We start from the raw sequence: 24,061 nt of genomic DNA on the forward strand, positions 1-24,061 counted from the left end.
GATTTTTATGATACAGACTATAACTAACATCGTAATTTTATACATTTATTTAATAAGTTTCATGTTCACTATTATGGCCATTTGGCCTATCAGTGGATGAGAAAAGATGAAAAAATGAGTAGAAAGGAAATTGTATGAAGCAATTGGGGAACATCATAATGCTTTACAGAGACAATGGTTTAACACATGATGTCTATTTTGTCAGTCCTTCTTTCCATTGCAATTAAAAATCTCTTGTAATGAACAACTGTAATGTTTGACTTTGAGGTCAAGTGATGTATATATCATTATTGACCAAGTCAATGTAGATGTCACAAATGAGGTGTATTTCTTATTTCAAAAAACAACGCTATAAAATCTATAGATTTGAATGATATGGAGGGGACTTAAAAAACAGTGTTATAAAATCAATACATTTTAATAATATGAAACAGAATTTTAAAAAACAGTGTTATAAAATCTGTAGATTTAAATAACATGGGATGGGAGGCTGGGGAGGGACAAACAGTAATATAAACTATTTTGATCAATATTTATATTTCTTTATCAAAAAAGGTAAATAAAAATTACATCCCTTTTGTTTGAACTTTTAGTGTGACAAGTTTCTGTGAGTTTCCCATGGCAACACTACATGAAGGTGTGTTCCTGAATCGAGGTCATGGAGAAGCTTACATGGCACTGTATATGCCATGGCTGGCAGCCCACCAGAAGGACCAAAAAGACAGAGAAAATCTGTTGTGTAAGCATATTGTTAGGAACATTTAAGACATTATGGCAAAGAATTAAAGTTTCCATCATGCTGTATTCGATTATCAAGTTTCTCCCTATCTTGTTTTCAGGGGTTATATTTCTGAACTAATATTACATCAAACTTGATGAAAATGATTCCCTGTTGGAGAAATTTTCTTAGAACCAATGTCCGTCTTAGTTCATATGTGTGTTGTGGTTCATCTGTTAGATTTCAAGAGGAAATCTAGCGATAGAGACCACTTGAAAAATTGTAAACTTTTAAAGAAAAGAAGAGCAATTACTGAAGCCAGGTTTCCATGTAAAATATTCTACTTTCTTCTTGAGCTGGGTGGCACATCACCAGAAAAAATGATGTTTGTTGATGAAACAATACCCCGACATGGGAGGAGTCACAGAGATGGAAAACTTGTCGATCAATCAGCTGGCTGGCAACCAGCTGTTTTAGAAAGTCTGTAATGTTTGGAAATCTGGTTTCAGGAGTTGCTGCTCAGATTTTCAATTTATTATTACATCAGTTTCCAAATCAGTGCATTTAGGACATTATTTTATGTTATTTCTCTGCAATTTACAATTTAACAATATTTTGCTCAAAATAGTTTGTCATGCTTTCTTTCCATTCAAACCTGGCACATCCTTAAATGTCCTTGGCTGTTAATAGGACTTAAAGCAACATTAGACTAAATCAACCTCCAGTCTATTCCATTATTTGTTAATGTTTCTTGTGTTACTTCTTAACCTTATATGTACATAAAGGTAATCAGGTTTAATAAGATTTGTTAATTAGAGTAGATGTAATTTACATCTGTGTCTAAGCAGTTCTTATAGTACCTCAGCTTGTGATTATCAAAATAATATGCTGAAATATACACTAGCATGTGTTTTATGATCATGGAAGGATTGTATTTTTGTTAGTTACCAAGGGCAAACAGTCAAATCAAAATGATGATGAAGATTATATTCTTGAGGACTTGGAGACCAATTCTGCCAGAGAACATGTGTTTGACAGATTCGACCCAATTAAACCTCAAAGGGTGAAGATTGATGGGTTTAGTGGTGCTCGGGAAACCCAGGACAGCCCTTACGCTTCTCATATTATCACACCACTTAGGTAGTGTAACGTTTTATAGTGTAAAGTGTTAGAAATTTAACACTGTAAGTAACATATAGGTAAAGTGGCATTTCAAATATATGAACAATTTATAAACCTGTTATATGGTTATCCTGCCAATTTAATTGACCTCTTGTGACCTCCAAACTCATTAATATGACTTAATATGGCTTTGCTTCATGTTAATTTCAGTCACGTGTATGTAAGTTGTGTATTTATCTCTTTCCTTATTACAGAAATGCAATGTAAATTTAAAAGTGAAACCTCTTAAATGTTTTAATTACCTAATAAAATCCAATTTCAGTTAAAGAAGACTACACTGTTAATTGTAAACTGTGCCTTTGGTTTTAAAGAAATTCAAATTCTCTGTAAGTTACCTGTTTTATCCATCTGGTCAGATCCATGTTGGAGATGAGAGCAGCCACAGAAAGTGTGAAGATGGCAACCACTGTAGAGGCATGTTACACCTCAATTCTGCTGCTGCTGCTGAAAAACAGGTAACCATGCTCACATGATATATAAAACAGGTGTGATTTGAATTCATGATTAAATCTCCTTGCATATTAATGCAAAAATTAATTCCAAACAAAATATAAGTGATTTACAATAATTTGTTTACTGGGTATATAACCCCAAAAACAATCAGACAGGGGCTCCATATAGTAGCAGGTCAGCCTCCTCATCCGCGTAATAACTTACACCAGTGTGGCTATGTGTGCTGTGTTGTATCTGGTGCATGAAGGGAATCATATCTTAAACATCATATGACAGTATCTTCATATCTTATCTGTAGGAATGAAAATGACAAGAAATTAGAAAAGGAGATTTATCGATTCTTGCATGGAACTGCTGGACGGGTGTATGAACTGATGGAAAAGAATAAAAGTGTTCGATACATTATCAAAGGCTTTGCTAATGTAAGTAGATTTCATACAATAGTGCAAATTTGATAATCAAACATTTAAATATAAGATATTCTGAGAAAACAATATTCTATTTAGTCATGACTGATTTCTTTTTGATTATTGTATTGGCTCTCGGGGAAGTGTTTGGGAGTGTGTATATTGAACATATAAAAACTATGGGGAAGTTATCCTAAGGGATGAGTATACCAATAGATAGGACTAACATATTGTGGAAACAGTAACATAAAGTTATATTACTTGATGCCAACTAAACTTTGTTTGTTTAAAAAGATTGTTTAGTCTGTTATCAGTACATATGACTAAATATTGTTGGAAGATAAGCTGTAACAATTACTGATTTTTTTTTCTTTTTGAACGAAACATTTATTTTCCACCAAAAATTATGTCCATGAAGGAGTATTATATTGAAAAAACATAAAAAATGAGCCCCTTTTAAATTAGGACATTATACTTATGTAAAGTTAACCAGGTCATTTTGTTTATTTTCAGACAAAAGAAGTTGGAGTAATACGTGAACATCTGATCGCATACAGAGATGCCATACTGAGTCTGTTTGATAGTAGTCTGTAAGTACAGGGATGTCATACTGAGTCTGTTTGATAGTAGTCTGTAAGTACAGGGATGTCATACTGAGTCTGTTTGATAGTAGTCTGTAAGTACAGGGATGTCATACTGAGTCTGTTTGATAGTAGTCTGTAAGTACAGGGATGTCATACTGAGTCTGTTTGATAGTAGTCTGTAAGTACAGGGATGTCATACTGAGTCTGTTTGATAGTCTGTAAGTACAGGGATGTCATACTGAGTCTGTTTGATAGTAGTCTGTAAGTACAGGGATGTCATACTGAGTCTGTTTGATAGTCTGTAAGTACAGGGATGTCATACTGAGTCTGTTTGATAGTAGTCTGTAAGTACAGGGATGTCATACTGAGTCTGTTTGATAGTCTGTAAGTACAGGGATGTCATACTGAGTCTGTTTGATAGTAGTCTGTAAGTACAGGGATGTCATACTGAGTCTGTTTACAGGGATAGTAGTCTGTAAGTCTGTACAGGGATGTCATACTGAGTCTGTTTGATAGTAGTCTGTAAGTACAGGGATGTCATACTGAGTCTGTTTGATAGTAGTCTGTAAGTACAGGGATGTCTGATACTACAGTACAGGGATGAGTCTGTTTGATAGTAGTCTGTAAGTACAGGGATGTCATACTGAGTCTGTTTGATAGTAGTCTGTAAGTACAGGGATGTCATTCTGAGTCTGTTTGATAGTCTGTAAGTACAGGGATGTCATACTGAGTCTGTTTGATAGTCTGTAAGTACAGGGATGTCATACTGAGTCTGTTTGATAGTAGTCAGTAAGTACAGGGATGTCATACTGAGTCTGTTTGATAGTAGTCTGTACAGGGATGTACAGTCTGTTTGATGTCAGTACAGGGATGGTCTGTTTGATAGTCTGTAAGTACAGGGATGTCATACTGAGTCTGTTTGATACAGGGATGTAGTCTGTGATAGTACAGGATGATGTCATACTGTAAGTACAGGGATGTTTGATAGTAGTCTGTAAGTACAGGGATGTCATACTGAGTCTGTTTGATAGTAGTCTGTAAGTACAGGGATGTCATACTGAGTCTGTTTGATAGTGTTAAGTGATAGTCTGTAAGTACAGGGATGTCATACTGAGTCTGTTTGATAGTAGTCTGTAAGTACAGGGATGTCATACTGAGTCTGTTTGATAGTAGTCTGTAAGTACAGGGATGTCATACTGAGTCTGTTTGATAGTAGTCTGTAAGTACAGGGATGTCATACTGAGTCTGTTTGATAGTAGTCTGTAAGTACAGGGATGTCATACTGAGTCTGTTTGATAGTAGTCTGTAAGTACAGGGATGTCATACTGAGTCTGTTTGATAGTCTGTAAGTACAGGGATGTCATACTGAGTAGTCTGTAAGTACAGGGATGTCATACTGAGTCTGTTTGATAGTAGTCTGTAAGTACAGGGATGTCATACTGAGTCTGTTTGATAGTAGTCTGTAAGTACAGGGATGTCATACTGAGTCTGTTTGTAAGTACAGGGATGTCATACTAGTCTGTAAGTACAGGGATGTCATACTGAGTCTGTTACAGGGATGATAGTAGTCTGTAAGTACAGGGATGTCATACTGAGTCTGGAGTCTGTAAGTACAGGGATGTCATACTGAGTCTGTTTGATAGTAGTCAGTAAGTACAGAGATGTCATACTGAGTCTGTTTGATAGTAGTCTGTAAGTACAGGGATGTCATACTGAGTCTGTCTGTAAGTACAGGGATGTCTGTAAGTACAGGGATGTCATACTGAGTCTGTTTGATAGTAGTCTGTAAGTACAGGGATGTCATACTGAGTCTGTTTGATAGTAGTCTGTAAGTACAGGGATGTCATACTGAGTCTGTTTGTAAGTACAGGGATGTAGTAGTCTGTAAGTACAGGGATGTCATACTGAGTCTGTTTGATAGATAGTCTAGTCTGTAAGTACAGGGATGTCATACTGAGTCTGGATGTAGTCTGTAATACAGGGATGAGTCTGTTTGATAGTAGTCTGTAAGTACAGGGATGTCATACTGAGTCTGTTTGATAGTAGTCTGTAAGTACAGGGATGTCATACTGAGTCTGAGTAGTCTGTAAGTACAGGGATCTGTTAGTCTGTAAGTGAGTCTGTTTGATAGTCTGTAAGTACAGGGATGTCATACTGAGTCTGTTTGATAGTCTGTAAGTACAGGGATGTCATACTGAGTCTGTTTGATAGTAGTCTGTAAGTACAGGGATGTCATACTGAGTCTGTTTGATAGTAGTCTGTAAGTACAGGGATGTCATACTGAGTCTGTTTGATAGTAGTCTGTAAGTACAGGGATGTCATACTGAGTCTGTTTGATAGTAGTCTGTTAGTACTGGGATGTCATACTGAGTCTGTTTGATTGTAGTCTGTAAGTACAGGGATGTCATACTGAGTCTGTTTGATAGTAGTCTGTAAGTACAGGGATGTCATACTGAGTCTGTTTGTAAGTACAGGGATGGATGTTGATACTAGTCTGTAAGTCTGTACAGGGATGTCATACTGAGTCTGTTTGATATAGTCTGTAAGTACAGGGATGTCATACTGAGTCTGTTTGATAGTCTGTAAGTACAGGGATGTCATACTGAAGTACAGGGATGTCATACTGAGTCTGTTTGATAGTCTGTAAGTACAGGGATGTCATACTGAGTCTGTTTGATAGTAGTCTGTAAGTACAGGGATGTCATACTGAGTCTGTTTGATAGTAGTCTGTTTGATTGTCTGTAAGTACAGGGATGTCATACTGAGTCTGTTTGATAGTAGTAGTCTGTAATGTCATACTGAGTTGGAAGTACTCTCATTACACGATGATTCTGTTTGATAGTCTGTAAGTACAGGGATGTCATACTGAGTCTGTTTGATAGTCTGAAAGTACAGGGATGTCATACTGAGTCTGTTTGATAGTCTGTAAGTACAGGGATGTCATACTGAGTCTGTTTGATAGTCTGTAAGTACAGGGATGTCATACTGAGTCTGTTTGATAGTCTGTAAGTACAGGGATGTCATACTGAGTCTGTTTGATAGTCTGTAAGTGCAGGGATGTCATACTGAGTCTGTTTGATAGTCTGTAAGTACAGGGATGTCATACTGAGTCTGTTTGATAGTAGTCTGTAAGTACAGGGATGTCATACTGAGTCTGTTTGATAGTCTGTTTGATAGTAGTCTGTAAGTACAGGGATGTCATACTGAGTCTGTTTGATAGTAGTCTGTAAGTACAGGGATGTCATACTGAGTCTGTTTGATAGTAGTCTGTAAGTACAGGGATGTCATACTGAGTCTGTTTGATAGTAGTCTGTAAGTACAGGGATGTCATACTGAGTCTGTTTGATAGTCTGTAAGTACAGGGATGTCATACTGAGTCTGTTTGATAGTCTGTAAGTACAGGGATGTCATACTGAGTCTGTTTGATAGTAGTCTGTAAGTACAGGGATGTCATACTGAGTCTGTTTGATAGTCTGTAAGTACAGGGATGTCATACTGAGTCTGTTTGATAGTAGTCTGTAAGTACAGGGATGTCATACTAAGTCTGTTTTATAGTGTTTAATTTTAAGCTGTAAAACATTAGTTCATTAAAAGTCAGGAATTTTGATATAAATATATGCAATGATATCTCACATTTATTGTGTTGTCTGCAGAGCTGGCGAACACTTAGGGATCACTTTGTCCGTCGTCATGCATTGGCGGCAGAGTCCGCGTATGCATTTCCGTACAAAAGTTTTCCAGACTTTTTTTGGTAATGCCTTGAGTTATCCAAATGAAATTTAGTATATGGCTTCTTGATTAAGTTTGATTCCTTGTGGTCTCTAACCCTGCTTGGCAGAGTTATGCCCCTTTGAACTTAGAAAATTCTCTGGGAATATTGTTTTCTGGACTTTCTTTGCTTATGCTTTGAGTTATAGAAATGAAATTTGGTATATGGCTTCTTGTTGGAAGGGTACAGATGAATTTTCATTCTAGGTTGTCTGTGACCCTTCTTTGCAGAGTTATGCTTCTTCGAAAATTCTTCGAGAATATGGAAAATTTTCTTGGTTATGCTTCAAGTTATCAGAATGCAATTTTGTACATGAGTTTTTGATCAAAAGTTATGCACCGAGTTGGCTTCTTGGCAATCTGTAACCATTCTTGGCTGAGTTATGCCCCTTTGAACTTGGAAAATTTCTCAGGAATATTGCTTTTCACAGTTTTCCCTTTATGCTTCGAGTTATAGAAATGAAATTTGGTATTACAACTTTATGGTTGAACGTTGCACTTCCAGTTCAATTTCTGGGTGACTGTGACACTTTATGCAGGCGACACATACAGTTCCAAGGAACTCTTGTATCACTTTTTATACATTTTTCAGATGGTTACATTTTTACATAGTGCTTTTATATCAAATGATCAAATATTCTCTCATTTCCCATTCTAGCTCTGTTACATGTACATTGCTATCTTTCAGGAATGTGCGTAGCAGTGAGTATATCACAGCAGGCCGAGCAATGGCTGCCCAGGTGGAGGATTTGATACCAGAAAAAAGCAGTCTGTTTGCTTCTCATACTGAAACAGTAAGCTATTAGATTATCAGCCATCATCGGCATCTGATTGATCAATTAGAAAAAAAAAATGTATTTAGAGACAGGAGTGTTCTCAATTTCATTCTTCAGCTATATTTGGGTAGAATATTTGCTGACCTTGTCTTGAAAAGTTGAGTTTCTTACCATTAAATAAATGTTGCTGGTGCATTTTATTTTGTCATCTCATTTCCAGCAATTTTGATTTTGTTTGTTTTACCCTGTATTGAATTTGTATCTATAATTCTTTTTTGATGTCATAATCATAATAGAATATTCAAACATTTGAAAAGATTGAAATTTCAGATCAAATTAACTTATAAAATTTTTCACTTGGATAAAACTTTAAGCTTTTTTATCATTTTGAAATAACTTGTGGTTACCCCAAAAATACTGAATTAATCCTTATTTTGATATTAGCAAGGAAAAGATTGAAGTTATTTGATAAATATTTGCAAGGAAAGATAACTCGGATATTGTTTTATGAGAATTTGCTGTTCTGTTTCAGGCGCTGCAGACTCTGAGCAGTTTAAACTGGTACTGCCAAGCATTACTAATACAAGTGGTCGGGGACATCTTGCCTGAGCTACCTGTTTTACAGGTGTGTTATGTGATATATTGTTATGCCTTTGACATTTTGTCGGCTCGCACATAGTGTTACCCATGTTAATTGTGTTTTGTTGTGTCCTATTCTGAATCAGTGTCACATCAACATATTTAGTTCATACTTACCCCATATCATAATATAAAGTTCTACACCTTGTCTGAATGAGGAGGTCATCGGCCAAGGTGAAGAGTCAAAGGTCAGCTTTGATAACATCTACAAATTCATCCACCAATTATAAATATATACTATTGCAATAGCATATTGTACTAGCTGTTTATATTTGCTGAAGGTACCAGGATTAATTTTTTTGCAGACCATTTGTCTTTCTGTTTTCAAAACTTTACCCGAGTCTGACCTGAAGTATGACTCTGTACATTAATTGATATATTTTTCAGACCTACTTGGAGAATATTCGCTTGGAATCATCGGACGATGGTAGAGTGGCAATGAGATTTCGAGACAGACCAGATGCTTTGGTGTGTATACGTATTAAGGGTGCCTCCAGGTATCTTGGAGAAAGTCTTATAAAGAAAATCTGTTTAAATGTGTGTAGTCTATAGCTCTTAAACAATTAGTTCAATGTAGCCATTTGAAATAAATAATTTTTTGTCTGAATACCTTATATTTTTGTCCAACTATTATTTATAGTTTAAGTATCACAACAGCTTATTGTTGAATATAAACAACTGAATTGGTATTTATTTTATGGTGTTTGAAAGTTAAATGAAATATTTGTTTTGTCCTAGGGGAAAAATATTGACCTAAGTGACATCGTTCATGGTCAAGAGAGTGAGAGGATACAAAACCATGAGCTGTATGGTGAGTGAACTAAAGTACTGAAAAACACTCTGTCTATGTAGGCGAGTGTGAGAAGGTTATAGACGTCAGAGATCTACCACTATATATATGGTCTGGTTTTGATTTTCTGTTATTCTGTATATATGTTGGGTATTGTGTCTTATGTGACATATAGGTACTAGTAATTATGTGTGATGCAAATTTGGCAAATTTATTCTAAATCTGTTTTCTATGTCCAAGCATTTAATTGAGAGACCTGTAGTATTTTATGTTCCTATGTTAGTCCATCCCGTCATGATGCATCCAGTTCCAAATCAATGTCCTATCCTCAAGAATCTTTTCACAGATTCTGTTAATGTTTATGCCTTAAAGGGCCAGGGATAGCTCTGTTTCTATAACACTGACCTGCATTGCCTCATACACAGGTGCATGGTTTGGTACTCCCTACCATTAACGGTTTGTGTTTCTTAAGGTAGCTAAAGAATGAATGGTCTGTAATGTTGTCCTTGTGTCCTTGGAAAAGACTATTTCTCCATAATTGCTCTATATGGCATGCAATGGGTCTCCTGTATGTTATTCAGTTAGGTAGCCACCAGTTACTACAAGGAGACCCCATCTATAAATGGCCATGGCTGTTGATGGGACAATAATTAAACTCAGCAAATCTACACCTTATAGATTTAAAGTAGTCATAGGAAAAGGTCTAAGGGTCAAAGGTTACATTTGATAACATTTACAAATCTATCAATGATACCTATATGCATATGAGTGTGGGCATCAATGTCTTATAGTCTCTCTCCTAATTTATAATGAGTCACGTCTTGTTTATCATTATGATTTACATTGCAACAGAGGAATGATTGTCATAGGTCAAAACAGTTCAATCAGCATTGTATTATACATTGTACTTTGTTTTGCATTGTTGTTAACAAAAATAATATAGCTAGTCATGCAACGGTGATTTTGTCAACAATACTTTATATTGTTTTAACATTATACTTAAACAGAGAGTATAATCAAGAAACTATAAAAATGATGCGTGTTAAAATACCTACTTTTTAAGCTACTTTTTAAAAAAGTGATAAGCGACCTTTCATTGGATGTTGTATGCTCTGACAGAACAGCCTGACAGCTGATGGAATAGCAAAAAAGCTGATTCAGTTTTGGCTAGAAAGGTTGTCAGACTTGACATTTAGGGAAGTGTAACCATCACTTTTGTTGGTGAGGCCAGATGGAGAATACAACCTGTAAATATTTATATTTATAAGGCATTGGTTCATCATAAATGAGAGTGAAAGAAATGGAATATACAGAGCCATAAATGACAATGATCACATGACATAGCTAGTTAAAAAATGTTATATGCTGTCTTTTGCAGTGATTGATGTTGCTGCCAACATGGAAGAAAACTTATCTGTATCAAAACTCATAGCCAGGGATTCTGTTCTCTTAAAGGTAACACACTGATTCAAAAAAGGAAAACCAATATTTGTTGTTTATTGTTTAAAGTGTGAGTTTTTTCTTTTGACTTTAATTTTAAGTCAACTTGCAACTGGTTTGGTCAATAGATTTGTCTTACTAGTACAAGAAAAAGTGTTTGTTTTTCAACTGTTATGAAGAACCTGATTGGCAAGTAAATGTAACAGTTTGCCACCTGTTACAAGGAACCTGATTGGCTGATGGGTATAGTATATCACCTGTTATGGAGAACCTGATTTTGAATTAAAGTATCACTTTGTCACCTGCTACAAGAAGCCTGATTGGTGAGTAAATGTATCAGTTTTCCACATGTTACAAGGAACCTGATTGGCTGATAAGTCTTAGAAATCACCTGTTACGAAGAACCTGATTAGCATGTAAGTGATAGTTTGTTGTTTGTTACAAACAACCTGATTGGCTAGTAATTTGTTATTAATGAAAAGGGACCTGCATTGAATGGGAATATGACTGGTAAATATAAATGTAAACTTTACCGCAGTATTTGTTTTAGAACAATTGCCAATCAAGGGCTAAGTCTATATTGATCTTTCCTGTATATCCGGATGGATGCTTGGTCTCTGACTTTGGAAGGAAAATTTCAACTGTTTCTGTTTCAGTATGTGGTGGATACTCACCTCGACATGGTCTGGTATGACTTCCTTGTGGACATATCAACTAATGACCACTTCCCCCCGAACCCTTACCCTCACTTCCTGTCCGTGCTGCGGAGGTCAGCTTTCAAGTATGTAGGATTTCTTTATGATCATGTTCCTTGATCTATTCAATCTGTGTTTTTGTCTGACACATATATCATATTATGACATCATCATATGAAGTCATCAATGGAATATTTTTGTGTAAGTCACTAGTTTGATATACTGTTGAGTGTTTCTCATTGGCTGCACCAGTCAGCAATACAAATGATAGCAAAGATATGGACAAAGGCATTGCATTATGAATTAAAAATGATGCAATGAAGTGGCTGCCTTGCTTGATATTGTCCTTCACTATTTGACTTTTAAACTTGTCAGAATATAATTTTTTTGAGTTAGTGATAAAAAATTTATGAAGTTTGTTTTCATTCCATATTGTCATTTTCTAAAAACTCAACTCAAAGTGAAAGTTTTGTTAACCAAGGCTTTCAAAATAAAAATGTTTATGTACTTGTTTTATGAAGTTCTTAATTACTCATTCAAGATTTTGGATCATCTTGTCCTTTGAATAGATTTGCAACAAAAATCATTGCAGTAAAATAACGGGACAATAAGGTTAGTTGTGGTTAAATAACAGTGATAGATTTTCAATGACTCAATTGATGCGACTAGATAGTAGGGAAGTAGTGATCACTGAATAAATGGAATTAGAGGTAGCTTTTTAACAGTCTTAGTAATAACGAAACACTAGTCATATTGCCTAGAGAGAAAAATTCCAACATGTTCCACAAAGTATCAGATTGATAGCTAGAATAACAGTTTTTCAGTAGCTTTATTAAAAAGACTTGAAAACCCAGGCTTTATATTGCTGAATTCTGTGTTGAAGGATGGACCTGTTTTTTGAGAGAACAAATGCCATTACTGAGAGAATGTGGTCAGCTGAGAACATGAAACCAGAGGACTGGGACACTTTTGTGTTCCATATTCCTGGTGTTGACTGTCATGGTGAGGTGTTCCTTGTTCTCATTAACCTTCCTGATCAGGCCACAGAAACACTTTCACTTTATTTGCAAGTTAACGAATCAATAATTGTATTTTTTATATAGTTTCTACCTAGTTGAAGAATCAAGACCAAATGTCACAAGATCAAATATTATTCTCAACTAAATTTTTCTGAACAACCCAGATTCTCTTCAGTATATTTGCCCATTAGCATGCTGGGATGAAGAATTATAAAGTTTGTTCAAAAGATTAACTTTCACCCTCTTCCAAGGTCACTTTGGCCAAAGGTATCTAAATCTTCTGACACACTTCCTTTAAGTAACCAAGAGGTTCAGGATTATATTTAAGTCAGTGGCATGGAGGGATGATTTAGGGCTGTCAGATTTGATTAGGCTATCAACAAAGTCTTTTCGTCTGTTAAAGCTAGTTGTAGAATAATACTCCTTTCTAAGAAAAGTTATATTTTAATGAAAAATCCTTTTCTAAAGAAAATTCCTATTTTAGTGAAATATCCTATTCTAATGAAAAGTCCTATTTTGATTAGAAGTCCTGTTTTAATGAAAAGTGTTAATTGAATGAAACATGCTTTTCTTATTATCAGTTGAGTAAACCAGGCCAATATTTATTTCAGATTTGTGACACAAAAACTGACATTAAATATTGTTTGCTGAAACTCTACCAACCCTGAACACAAGCCTTACTCAAAATATTTGATTTAGATTTATATCTTTTTTAAATGGACCATCATAGTTCAGTCCATAAAGTGTTTGCCTACATACCATCAGGTGAAAACCAAGGTGCATGGTTCAACAGTCTCTATATATGGCAGTTTGTATTTCTCAGGAAGCTGAGAAACACACTGGTTTATATTGTTTTTGTTGTGTCCTTGAGTCAGACACATTACCTGAGGTTGTCATTAGATACTACAAGGAGACTCAAGGTCACTAGCTCTTCATGGGGGTTATACAAAGCCTAGCAAACAAACAAGCAATTTTTTATTGATGTTGTCCTCAATTTTGTATTTGTAAGTAAAACATACAATCACATCTTTCTTTTCTAATTCTAAAGATTTCAAAATGTTATGGTCTGATTGACTGATATAAAAATGCATTATTATTTATCAAACCAAGCCAGTAAGATGTAAAGACATAACTGTCATGGTTTTATGAAAATATTTTTTTTTAAATTGAGTAGGTTGTGCTGATTAAAACTGCCCAATAAAAATAATATTGAATTATAACAGGATGTCCTACAGCTCTTATTGTATTGGATACTGGAGTGTATGTACCTCTCAGTGAAGCCATCAAAGCATTCCAACAGACTCAATTTACACACACCAAAGGACCCTACCGTGTGAGTATACATCCAGCTTGTGTACCATGAAAACTTCATGTAGATGGAAAAATTTCTTACAGACTCGAAAAATGCATGATCACAAATCCTTCAAAACATGTATATTTGCATATAATTCAAGAATTCAGAAACTTTAATATTTTAGAAATATGTGTAATATCAAAATCTTACAATTAAAATGCCAGCATTTTTTTGTTTTTTTTTTTCTTTTTGCCTGAAAAAGCTAACGCCTTAGAACTGCATTAAATTCTGAAACCGTTTTCGTAAAATTTTATTCATACCTTAGTGTTTCATATAAATTGTTGATTGGGTGTGCAATCGTGTATGACCTTACGTATTCAGAACCTTGCCTAATCAGTGGACCCGAATAAATGTTCATATGTTTCCGTCCACATATCGTTTGAAAAAAATCATTTATAACTACATCTGTATACTTTCTTATCAATAACTCTGATGATTACAAATGTTTTATGCAATTTTTTTTTTCAAATATTGATTATAATCATAGTATTTGGCAATGAAATGCTGAAGATATACCTGGTTTCCATTAAATGACTTTAGAGAGACCTCAATCCTTCACAGTATTTCTCCTTAGTATATTGGTACTCGTTTATATAACTAAGTAGACTTTAGCAATGCAGAAAAAAGGAGAAAATAACATTTGCAAAATGAATGTCTGTGGAGACTCCTGAACTACCCATCATGTTCTTAAATTTTTTCTGAATGAAAAAAAAGTTGTGATGGATTTATTACTCCACCAGGTGGCAATCTGTATGGCACTGTCTGGTTCCAGTATTCTCTATGGGAAGATGCAGCCGTACCTGAATGAGATTGAACTGCACGAGCACATCTATATCCAGGGACCACGAGGACATGAAAGGAATGCAGTCAATATGTTTGTCTCCATAGGTATGGTACTTCTGTTACATGGTACTTCTGTTACATACATAAAGCCTGTGCCTGGTAATAAGCCCTCCCACATCGGTTGCAGTTCAAATTAGAAAATTAACGAATTCAATGTTGTCACTCTGTATAAAAATTCATCTTCCCAGTGGAAGATAGTAGTGGTGTATGCTCCCGTTCCTCCCCCACCAGAGTTTGAATTAGGAATGATGTGTTAAATACTCGAAGTACAAATACCTGTATTGTTTCAGTGTACAAACATGTTCTACAGCTGATTAAGGAGGGGAAGATCCCTGTGTCTGGGATCTACCTTGGTGATGGACAGGTCCGCTGGTCCTGGGAAGATCTTCAGGACAACAAAGAAGATTTTGAGGAGGAATGTCAATATGTCTGCTTTAGCAAAGGGGCAGTTGTTTTGAAGGTAAAGATTTTAAAAATATTTACTTCCAAAGCCCGAGATATTATTTTCACAGTTTTCTACTCCTGTTGCTTTTATTGTCCAAAATGGTGTTCTATGTATCTATTCAGGCAATAAGCCCATACCAGATAATAAGCCCATACCTGGTAATGAGCCCATACCAGGTAATAAGCCCATACCAGATAATAAGCCCATACCTGGTAATGAGCCTATACCAGGTAATAAGCCCATACCTGGTAATAAGCCCATATCTGGTAATAAGCCTTCACCTGTCTATTGCAATTTCAGTAGATGTACCAATATATCATTACTGATGTCATTGTCTTGTAGTAATAATTTCACCTCCCTATTTTCAGTCAGGGTTTTTGTGATAACCCTCTAGTGGGTTACACTATAGATAGCACATAATGTATCCCAAGTAAGATATATTGTAGGATTGAAGTCTTTGTTGGAAGGGGAAGGCCAGGTATAGGATTTTTCATTATCATATTTGACCAAACATGTTAAGGATACTTTGTTAAATTTCGTTGGTCCAAATTTGAATATTTTTTCTCAGTGATATTGATTGAATGAACAAGAACAATGAAATGTATATTTTTCATGAAAATAGTTTAAAGTTTTTTTCATTTACATTTCAAAATGTAAAATTGTTAAGAGAGGAGAGAGTTTTTTCCCCATTTTAAACATTTTCTAAACTCCAAGAAGTGAAGATTATTCCCCAACATTTCATCGGGAGAAATATAATGGATTATTTGTCCATCCCAATGGGTCCTAATTCAATGACATCTTTGCGTGAAGCCACTGAATCGATAATTATCATATAAATAGATACAAAACCAAATATGAGATAACTCTGAATCTTTGATTTTTATGTTAAATTTATTTTCATCATTTCATGGCTATGCTTTATTAATGACTTCATTTCTCAATGAACTTATAATAAGTATAAATGGACTTATTAAGCTATATCTATCCAAGCAATTAAGTGTCTGGGAAAAAGTAATGTTTTGAAAAACCACAAAAATTGATCCCAATGAAGTTAATGTGACTTTACTGAACCTTTGATGTGTTTCCTTGGTGAAGATTTAAAGATGTAAGTGTATCTCATTTTCAGGCTTTTGTATTGATGGACAAATGGAGATATGTACCTGTTCGAAAATTCTTTCTTCTACATTACCTCTCAGACGATTCCCCAGAGTAAGTATTCACAAGTACTTACTACAGCATTACCTCTCAGGGGATTCCCCAGAGTAAGTGTTCACAAGTCCTTACTTCAGCATTACCTCTCAGACGATTCCCCAGAGTAAGTATTCACAAGTACTTACTACAGCATTACCTCTCAGACGATTCCCCAGAGTAAGTGTTTACAAATACTTACTACAGCATTACCTCTCAGGGGATTCCCCAGAGTAAGTATTCACAAGTACTTACTACAGCATTACCTCTCAGACGATTCCCCAGAGTAAGTGTTCACAAGTACTTACTACAGCATTACCTCTCAGACGATTCCCCAGAGTAAGTGTTCATAAGTCCTTAATACAGCTTTACCTCTAAGGAGATTCCCCAGAGTAAGTGTTCATAAGTACTTACTACAGCCTTACCTCTCAGACGATTCCCCAGAGTAAGTGTTCATAAGTACTTACTACAGCATTATCTCTCAGACGATTCACCAGAGTAAGTATTCACAATAACATGCTACAGCATTACCTCTCAGGGGATTCCCCAGAGTAAGTGTTCACAAGTACTTACTACAGCATTACCTCTCAGACGATTCCCCAGAGTAAGTGTTCACAAGTACTTACTACAGCATAACCTCTCAGGGGATTCCCCAGAGTAAGTGTTCACAAGTACTTACTACAGCATTACCTCTCAGGGGATTCCCCAGAGTAAGTGTTCACAAGTACTTACTACAGCATTACCTCTCAGGGGATTCCCCAGAGTAAGTGTTCACAAGTACTTACTACAGCATAACCTCTCAGGGGATTCCCCAGAGTAAGTGTTCACAAGTACTTACTACAGCATTACATCTCAGGGGATTCCCCAGAGTAAGTGTTCACAAGTACTTACTACAGATTCCCCAGAGTAAGTGTTCACAAGTACTTACTACAGCATTACCTCTCAGGGTATTCCCCAGAGTAAGTGTTCACAAGTACTTACTACAGCATTACCTCTCGGACGATTCCCCAGAGTAAGTGTTCACAAGTACTTACTACAGCATTACCTCTCGGGGTATTCCCCAGAGTAAGTGTTTCACACTGGTGAAACATCCTTTAAATGACCTTTGACAGTGTCATTAACCCAAGAAACATCATGGTGAAAATCTTAAAATCGTGACTTTCATGGGCATGACAAAAAAATAAATGTTGAAATTCCTCATGAAAATTTCAAGATTTCATTGACAAAGAGCTTTGTTATATTTGCAACAGAAAAGATAAATGAAAACTATCACTCCTGTGTAATGTAGACAGAGAATCCTCAGTGTTTCAAGTACAATTATTGATGGTGAAATTGAAGTTATTGGATTGTGACATAGATAAGCTATATGAAATGATGATGCAACCTTGTGATATTTTCAGAAAAGAAATGAGCTTGTATCAACTGTCTTTCACTTGACATATTAATCGTTTCTTGTGGAAAAATTAAGAAAACACTCAGGAAATGTAGTAGATTAATCTAGCTTTGTGTAACCCTGAGTGAGGCTGGTCCCATGTGTGTATGAATGCCTTTTTTATGAAAAATATGCACCTATCACAATAGAAATGAGTCTTTCTGTTACTTTTAGCCTAATTTCTTAGAAAGGTGATCAGAAAAGTCATCGAATCAGTAAAGTCAAATTATCAAAACAAAAAGCATGTTTTGAATGTTGAGTTTAAAATTGGAAGGCTTTGATAAATGACAAATTCTCTTTACCAAAATAGCAAATTAACATGAAATTTTGTGCATAACTTTAAAAATGGTGAAATTGTTGCATGCTTAAAACTGATTTTTGGTTGTCATGATGAAAATTGATTATATATATATATATATATATATATATATATTAGGCATTTTGGACTTTGTAATTGAATGAAAATAATCAATTGTTTGATAATTCTGTCTTATCCATTGTAAGATTTATAGGTAAACCACTTTTCTTTTCCAGGGGTGAGCTTTTCTATGTAAATAGACCTTTGGACTTTTACCAGAGCATTTTCATGGAAAAAGACAGAGTATGTATTTCCCATTACTATGGCAAGGAAAACTGAATTTTTTTCATTAGGGACACTAAACAGTATTTCTAACAAGAAAACTGGCGTTGAGATATGGGATAGTCTGTGAATATGATGTCACCATCTGAAGGCGTATATATCCTGTGTCTTACCTACAAGTCAATATATCTTAGATGTACATCTATCAGTGATGATGTACCGACTATTCCGCCAATGGTAGCCTTTGTCTGGTCAGGTAATAAATAATCCCACCAAGATCTGTAACAGGGTTAATTTAGAAAAACTATAAAATATCAGGTATTCAGGTATTAAGGCCATATATGGGAATACTTTGAGATTTAAGAATTATTTGTTATTCTAAATAGATAATGAAATCAAAATAAACATCCATTATATATTTATCAGGTGGTAGGTCCATGCTTGGTAATAAGCCCAGGAAACTGTTCAGTGTGCTTACCAACGGATGCTATTTCATTGGTCTATCATAAGCCAACCACTTGACTTTACTTACAAAAAGGTAATGTGTTAATCCTATTCATATTGTAGGATAATTATCGTATGTATGTATGACTGTTTTTAGGCTGCCTTCCACTACCAAAACGGTGGTACCAGGAATGGGGGTGACCCTATGAGTGGAGCTAATGTGCGGGCAGCTCAACGGTCACTGGAGACCTTGCTCCTTGATGGTCAGCGACGATGTGACTGGCTCAATGTCCACAGAGGTCTGCTGATTAGAAGCTTACTTAATGAGGTGAGTCAATATTTGTTATTGTTTTGGGGATGTGAAGATTAATTTCCAATACATCTTTCTCTGTACATGGATTGACCAAGATTTACATGGCTGGTGTTGGTGATGAAGCACCAGATACTTACTTTTTGTCTTATTCTTTTTGTATTTTTTAAGGAATTTGAGTTTAAATGAAGATTCTGTTGACATGTTACATTCAGATCACCTGGTTTAAGGACTGTTTAGCTTATGCTATGACCTGGTATCTGTTGTCAAACTCTCGTCCAGCGTCTAGTGTCTGTTATCTGGAGTTTGTCATTTTTTACCTAAAAATTGCTACTAGTCATGAATGACTGGACAGATTTTGGTTAAAGTTGGCCAGAAGCATCGTAGATTATATAAATATTGGTTCTTGGCCCCCAGTGCTCCCTTAGGTGATAAAGAGTAAATCTTGCATAAACATTTACACTGGACCTTGGTCTCCTTTGGCAGAAGGGGCCCAAATGGGGTAGGGTGTGTTATAATTAGCTGTAGGGTGTGGTATTGTTAGCTGTGTGGTATTGTTAACTGTAGAGTGTAGTATTGTTAGCTGTAGGGTGTGGTATTGTTAGCTGTAGGGTGTGGTATTGTTAACTGTAGGGTGTGGTATTGTTAACTGTATGGTGTGGTATTGTTACCTGTAGGGTGTGGATTGTTAACTGTAGGGTGTGGTATTGTTAGCTGTAGGGTGTGGTATTGTTAACTGTAGGGTGTGGTAGGGTGTGGTATTGTTAGTTGTCGGGTGTGGTATTGTAAGCAGTAGGGTGTGGTGTTAGCTGTAGGGAGTGGTATTGTTAGCTGTAGGGTGTGGTATTTTTTGCTGTAGGGTGGGTATTGTTAGCTGTAGGGTGTGGTATTGTTAGCTGTAGGGTGTGGTATAGTTAGCTGTAGGGTGTGGTATTGTTAGCTGTAGGGTGTGGTATAGTTAGCTGTAGGGTGTGGTATTGTTAGCTGTAGGGTGTGGTATTGTTAGCTGTAGGGTGTGGTATTGTTAACTGTAGGGTGTGGTATTGTTAGTTGTAGGGTGTGTTATTGTTAGGTGTAGGGTGTGGTATTGTTAGCTGTAGGGTGTGGTATTTTTAGCTGTAGGGCGTGGTATTGTTAGCTGTAGGGCGTGGTATTGTTAACTGTAGGGCGTGGTATTGTTAGCTGTAGGGTGTGATATTGTTAACTGTAGGGTGTGGTATTGTTAGCTGTAGGGTGTGGTATTGTTAACTGTAGGGTTTGGTATTTTTTGCTGTAGGGTGGGTATTATTAGGTGTAGGGTGTGGTATTGTTAGCTGTAGGGTGTGGTATAGTTAGCTGTAGGGTGTGGTATTGTTAGTTGTAGGGTGTGGTATTGTTAGTTGTCGGGTGTTTTATTGTTAGCTGTAGGGTGTGGTATTGTTAACTGTAGAGTGTGGTATTGTTAGCTGTAGGGTGTGGTATTGTTAGCTGTAGGGTGTGGTATTGTTAACTGTAGGGTGTGGTATTGTTAACTGTATGGTGTGGTATTGTTACCTGTAGGGTGTGGATTGTTAACTGTAGGGTGTGGTATTGTTAGCTGTAGGGTGTGGTGTTAGCTGTAGGCAGTTGTATTGTTAGCTGTAGGGTGTGGTAGTGTTAGCTGTAGGGAGTGGTATTGTTAGCTGTAGGGTGTGGTATTGTTAGCTGTAGGGTGTGGTATTGTTAGCTGTAGGGTGTGGTATTGTTAGCTGTAGGGTGTGGTATTGTTAGCTGTAGGGTGTGGTATTGTTAGCTGTAGGGTGTGGTATTGTTAACTGTAGGGTGTGGTATTGTTAACTGTAGGGTGTGGTATTGTTAGTTGTAGGGTGTGGTAGGGTGTGGTATTTTTAGTTGTCGGGTGTGGTATTGTTAACTGTAGGGTGTGGTATTGTTAGCTGTAGGGTGTGGTATTGTTAGTTGTAGAGTGTGTTATTGTTAGGTGTAGGGTGTGGTATTGTTAGGTGTAGGGTGTGGTATTGTTAGCTGTAGGGTGTGGTATTTTTAGCTGTAGGGTGTGGTATTGTTAGCTGTAGGGTGTGGTATTGTTAGCTGTAGGGTGTGGTATTGTTAGCTGTAGGGAGTGGTATTGTTAGCTGTAGGGTGTGGTATTGTTAGCTGTAGGGTGTGGTATTGTTAGCTGTAGGGTGTGGTATTGTTAGCTGTAGGGTGTGGTATTGTTAGCTGTAGGGTGTGGTATTGTTAGCTGTAGGGTGTGGTATTGTTAGCTGTAGGGTGTGGTATTGTTAGCAGTAGGGTGTGGTGTTAGCTGTAGGCAGTGGTATTGTTAGCTGTAGGGTGTGGTATTGTTAGCTGTAGGGTGTGGTATTGTTAGCTGTAGGCAGTGGTATTGTTAGCTGTAGGGTGTGGTATTGTTAGCTGTAGGGTGTGGTATTGTTAGCTGTAGGCAGTGGTATTGTTAGCTGTAGGGTGTGGTATTGTTAGCGATAGGGAGTGGTATTGTTAGCTGTAGGGTGTGGTATTGTTAGCGGTAGGGAGTGGTATTGTTAGCTGTAGGGTGTGGTATTGTTAGCTGTAGGGTGTGGTATTGTTAGCTGTAGGGTGTGGTATTGTTAGCTGTAGGGTGTGGTATTGTTAGCTGTAGGGTGTGGTATTGTTAGTTGTAGGGTGTGGTATTGTTAGCTGTAGGGTGTGGTATTGTTAGCTGTAGGGTGTGGTATTGTTAGCTGTAGGGTGTGGTATTGTTAGCGGTAGGGAGTGGTATTGTTAAATGTAGGATGTGCTTTAGGTAGCTATATACTGTGTTTTTTACCTTCTTCTCTTTTTTGGGAACAGAATCGGGGACATCTTGCGGAAACCTGGCGAATGCTACACAGTCGAGCAGCAGAGATTGAATATTTGATATTTGTGATTGACGCCTTACAAGATCTTGTCCAACTCATGATGGAGTACATTGACTTTAACAAGAAGAAGTTGGGAGACAAACCTAAAAAGGGAAAGAAAAAGCTAGCGGAGCAAAGAGCAGAGTTGGAGGTAAAATTTAGCCCTCCCAACATGAATTAATGGAACTGGTCTGAAGTGTCATTTATTTTGGAAATTATTCAGTTTTATTAATCACATTAGTGTTATATATCTGGTATACTATCGTAAGTTGCATTCCAATTATTTTCTTAGAAAGTATTGTATTTAGTTTATTAGCAACCGGAATAGAAATTTGACATAATCTCTTTCTATATGAAAACTCTAAATTTGAGAATTGGCAAAAGTTCATTCCATACATATTCAGACTGACTTGAAACTATGGAAACATCATCAAAACTTTAACATATAAAATAAGGTTTTCAGCTCATTCAAACAGAATATTTTGTAAATACCTTTCATGTTTTGGCTATTTCATGGACTAAAGGACTAGTTCTGGGTATTTAGGTAAAAAACATGAAATTTTTATATGAAACATTATATTTAACATTAGTGTTACATTTGAGATTCTTTTTTTATTTTAAGATCGACGAGTTATTAAAGGATTATTTTATTTCTGTATGGGAGGCTGTAATGATCACCGAAATATTATCAAAAATGTGTTATCATCATTGTTCTCAGGGTCCAATCAAAGAGGAGATATTTGGAAAGATGGTGATGGGATTCCATGAGAAGCTGTTGAATGTCTGCCATGCTCGTGTTGTATTGGCGCGGAAGCCCCTAGCAACAGTCATTGAGGAGAAAGTGAAAGCAGTGCTAGAGGAGGACGATAAACTGGATAACTACTATTTGGCCTATGAACCCATGGTATACACACATCTATTGATCTGGTTTTAACAAGGTTATCAGGAACAGAATGATTGATTTTAGTCAAGGTTCATTTTCTGCAGTGAGAATAACACTATAGTAATACGTTTGAGGACACTTAAATATTTCTGGATTTAGAGTTTGAGTTAAATGAAAATAAATCCCCCACAGAAGTCAATGATTTTACAGTAACCAAACTTTGGAGTAAAAATGAATGATGTAATTAATATTTATTATCTACCTTGCAGACACTCTTCAGATTAGAGGAAATAAAGCACATGTTGCAGTTTATACAAGACACTGTGGCAGGTGATGTCCATGCAGTTTGTCCATATGCCAATAAAATTCTGGGCTCCTTGGAAAAGAATGTGAACAGATCAAAACAGAGACGTGCATCTGTTGATTCTATTACTCTCAGTGACCCCAAAATGTACCAGAGAAGTATGCGACGTCAGGCCATGGACAAAGTCTGGTTCTTCGGATAACTTTTTATAGAAGATGTTTTCTGCCCAGTTGGAAGTTAAAATCACTGTTAATCATTTTCATTTTGTGATTTTCAAAACAAAAAAAAAAAAAATGTCTGTAAGACATGAATAAAGGTGTCAATTTTTAATGAAATTTCAGAAATGATCAAATGTGACCTTTGACCCTTTAAATTAAAATAAATACTGTTGAGAGGTTTTCAAGATATTACATTGATTTGGTACAGGACTGGATACATATGGATAACTGTGTCACAAAATGGTGGATGTGTTAAATGATGCCTTTAACTCTGATAAACATGTATATTCTTTAATAGTTCTGTTAGTAGATATCTTAAAGCATGGTTTTACTTGAATCGTTGATTAAACCAAACAAAACCAGCTTATTATAGATTCTGATCTTTGGTTTGTAGGATTTGCGGAGTGAATCAATAATATATAGCCTGTAACTGGGTTCTATTTTCAATTTTATTACCTACAATGTGTACTTTACTTAGAAAAATTCAGATAATGATGAATTTTACTTTCAAATATCTTAACGAAGCATTACAATTGTTGGTCAGTTTTAATCTATAGTAAGTGAATTAGCAACGCAATGAATTGATAGATTTTGTACACACTTTATGTAATGAATGTGTGCAGTCAAACCGGTCTTAAATATCATCTTTATACAAAGGCCACCTGTCTGTAAAGGCTGCTTTTTGGTTCCCTATTTAATCCACTACATCTATGGGAATCAGACGTTCTGTA

General features: G+C 36.1%; 1 protein-coding gene across 1 annotated transcript; it reads left to right on the forward strand.

The window, feature by feature from the left end:
• The first annotated feature begins 618 nt into the window (after positions 1–618).
• LOC132550950 (uncharacterized) lies at positions 619–23,314 on the forward strand. The gene is made up of 21 exons (XM_060215051.1): positions 619–739; positions 1,663–1,858; positions 2,257–2,355; positions 2,652–2,775; positions 3,274–3,350; positions 7,801–7,906; positions 8,421–8,513; positions 8,915–8,995; positions 9,266–9,338; positions 10,696–10,772; positions 11,414–11,538; positions 12,336–12,454; positions 13,695–13,804; positions 14,566–14,713; positions 14,959–15,128; positions 16,240–16,322; positions 18,268–18,334; positions 18,915–19,085; positions 21,879–22,076; positions 22,644–22,829; positions 23,078–23,314. The coding sequence occupies exons 1-21, from the start codon at positions 619–621 to the stop codon at positions 23,312–23,314; spliced, it is 2,661 nt and encodes an 886-aa protein (XP_060071034.1).
• Positions 23,315–24,061: the final 747 nt, after the last annotated feature.

This window comes from Ylistrum balloti, unplaced genomic scaffold, assembly GCF_031769215.1.
Source record: "Ylistrum balloti isolate Yb309-2 unplaced genomic scaffold, AGI_CSIRO_Ybal_v1 Utg370158, whole genome shotgun sequence".
NCBI classification, from domain to species: domain Eukaryota; kingdom Metazoa; phylum Mollusca; class Bivalvia; order Pectinida; family Pectinidae; genus Ylistrum; species Ylistrum balloti.

What these genes read in the sequence shown, in the direction of transcription:
- LOC132550950 (XM_060215051.1), top strand. Translation starts at nt 619, where the DNA reads ATGGCAACACTACATGAAGGTGTGTTCCTGAATCGAGGTCATGGAGAA. An exon ending in CAATATGTTTGTCTCCATAG is followed by an intron (nt 14,714 to 14,958) that starts GTATGGTACTTC and finishes GTATTGTTTCAG; the next exon opens with TGTACAAACATGTTCTACAG. An exon ending in ATTTGGCCTATGAACCCATG is followed by an intron (nt 22,830 to 23,077) that starts GTATACACACAT and finishes TCTACCTTGCAG; the next exon opens with ACACTCTTCAGATTAGAGGA.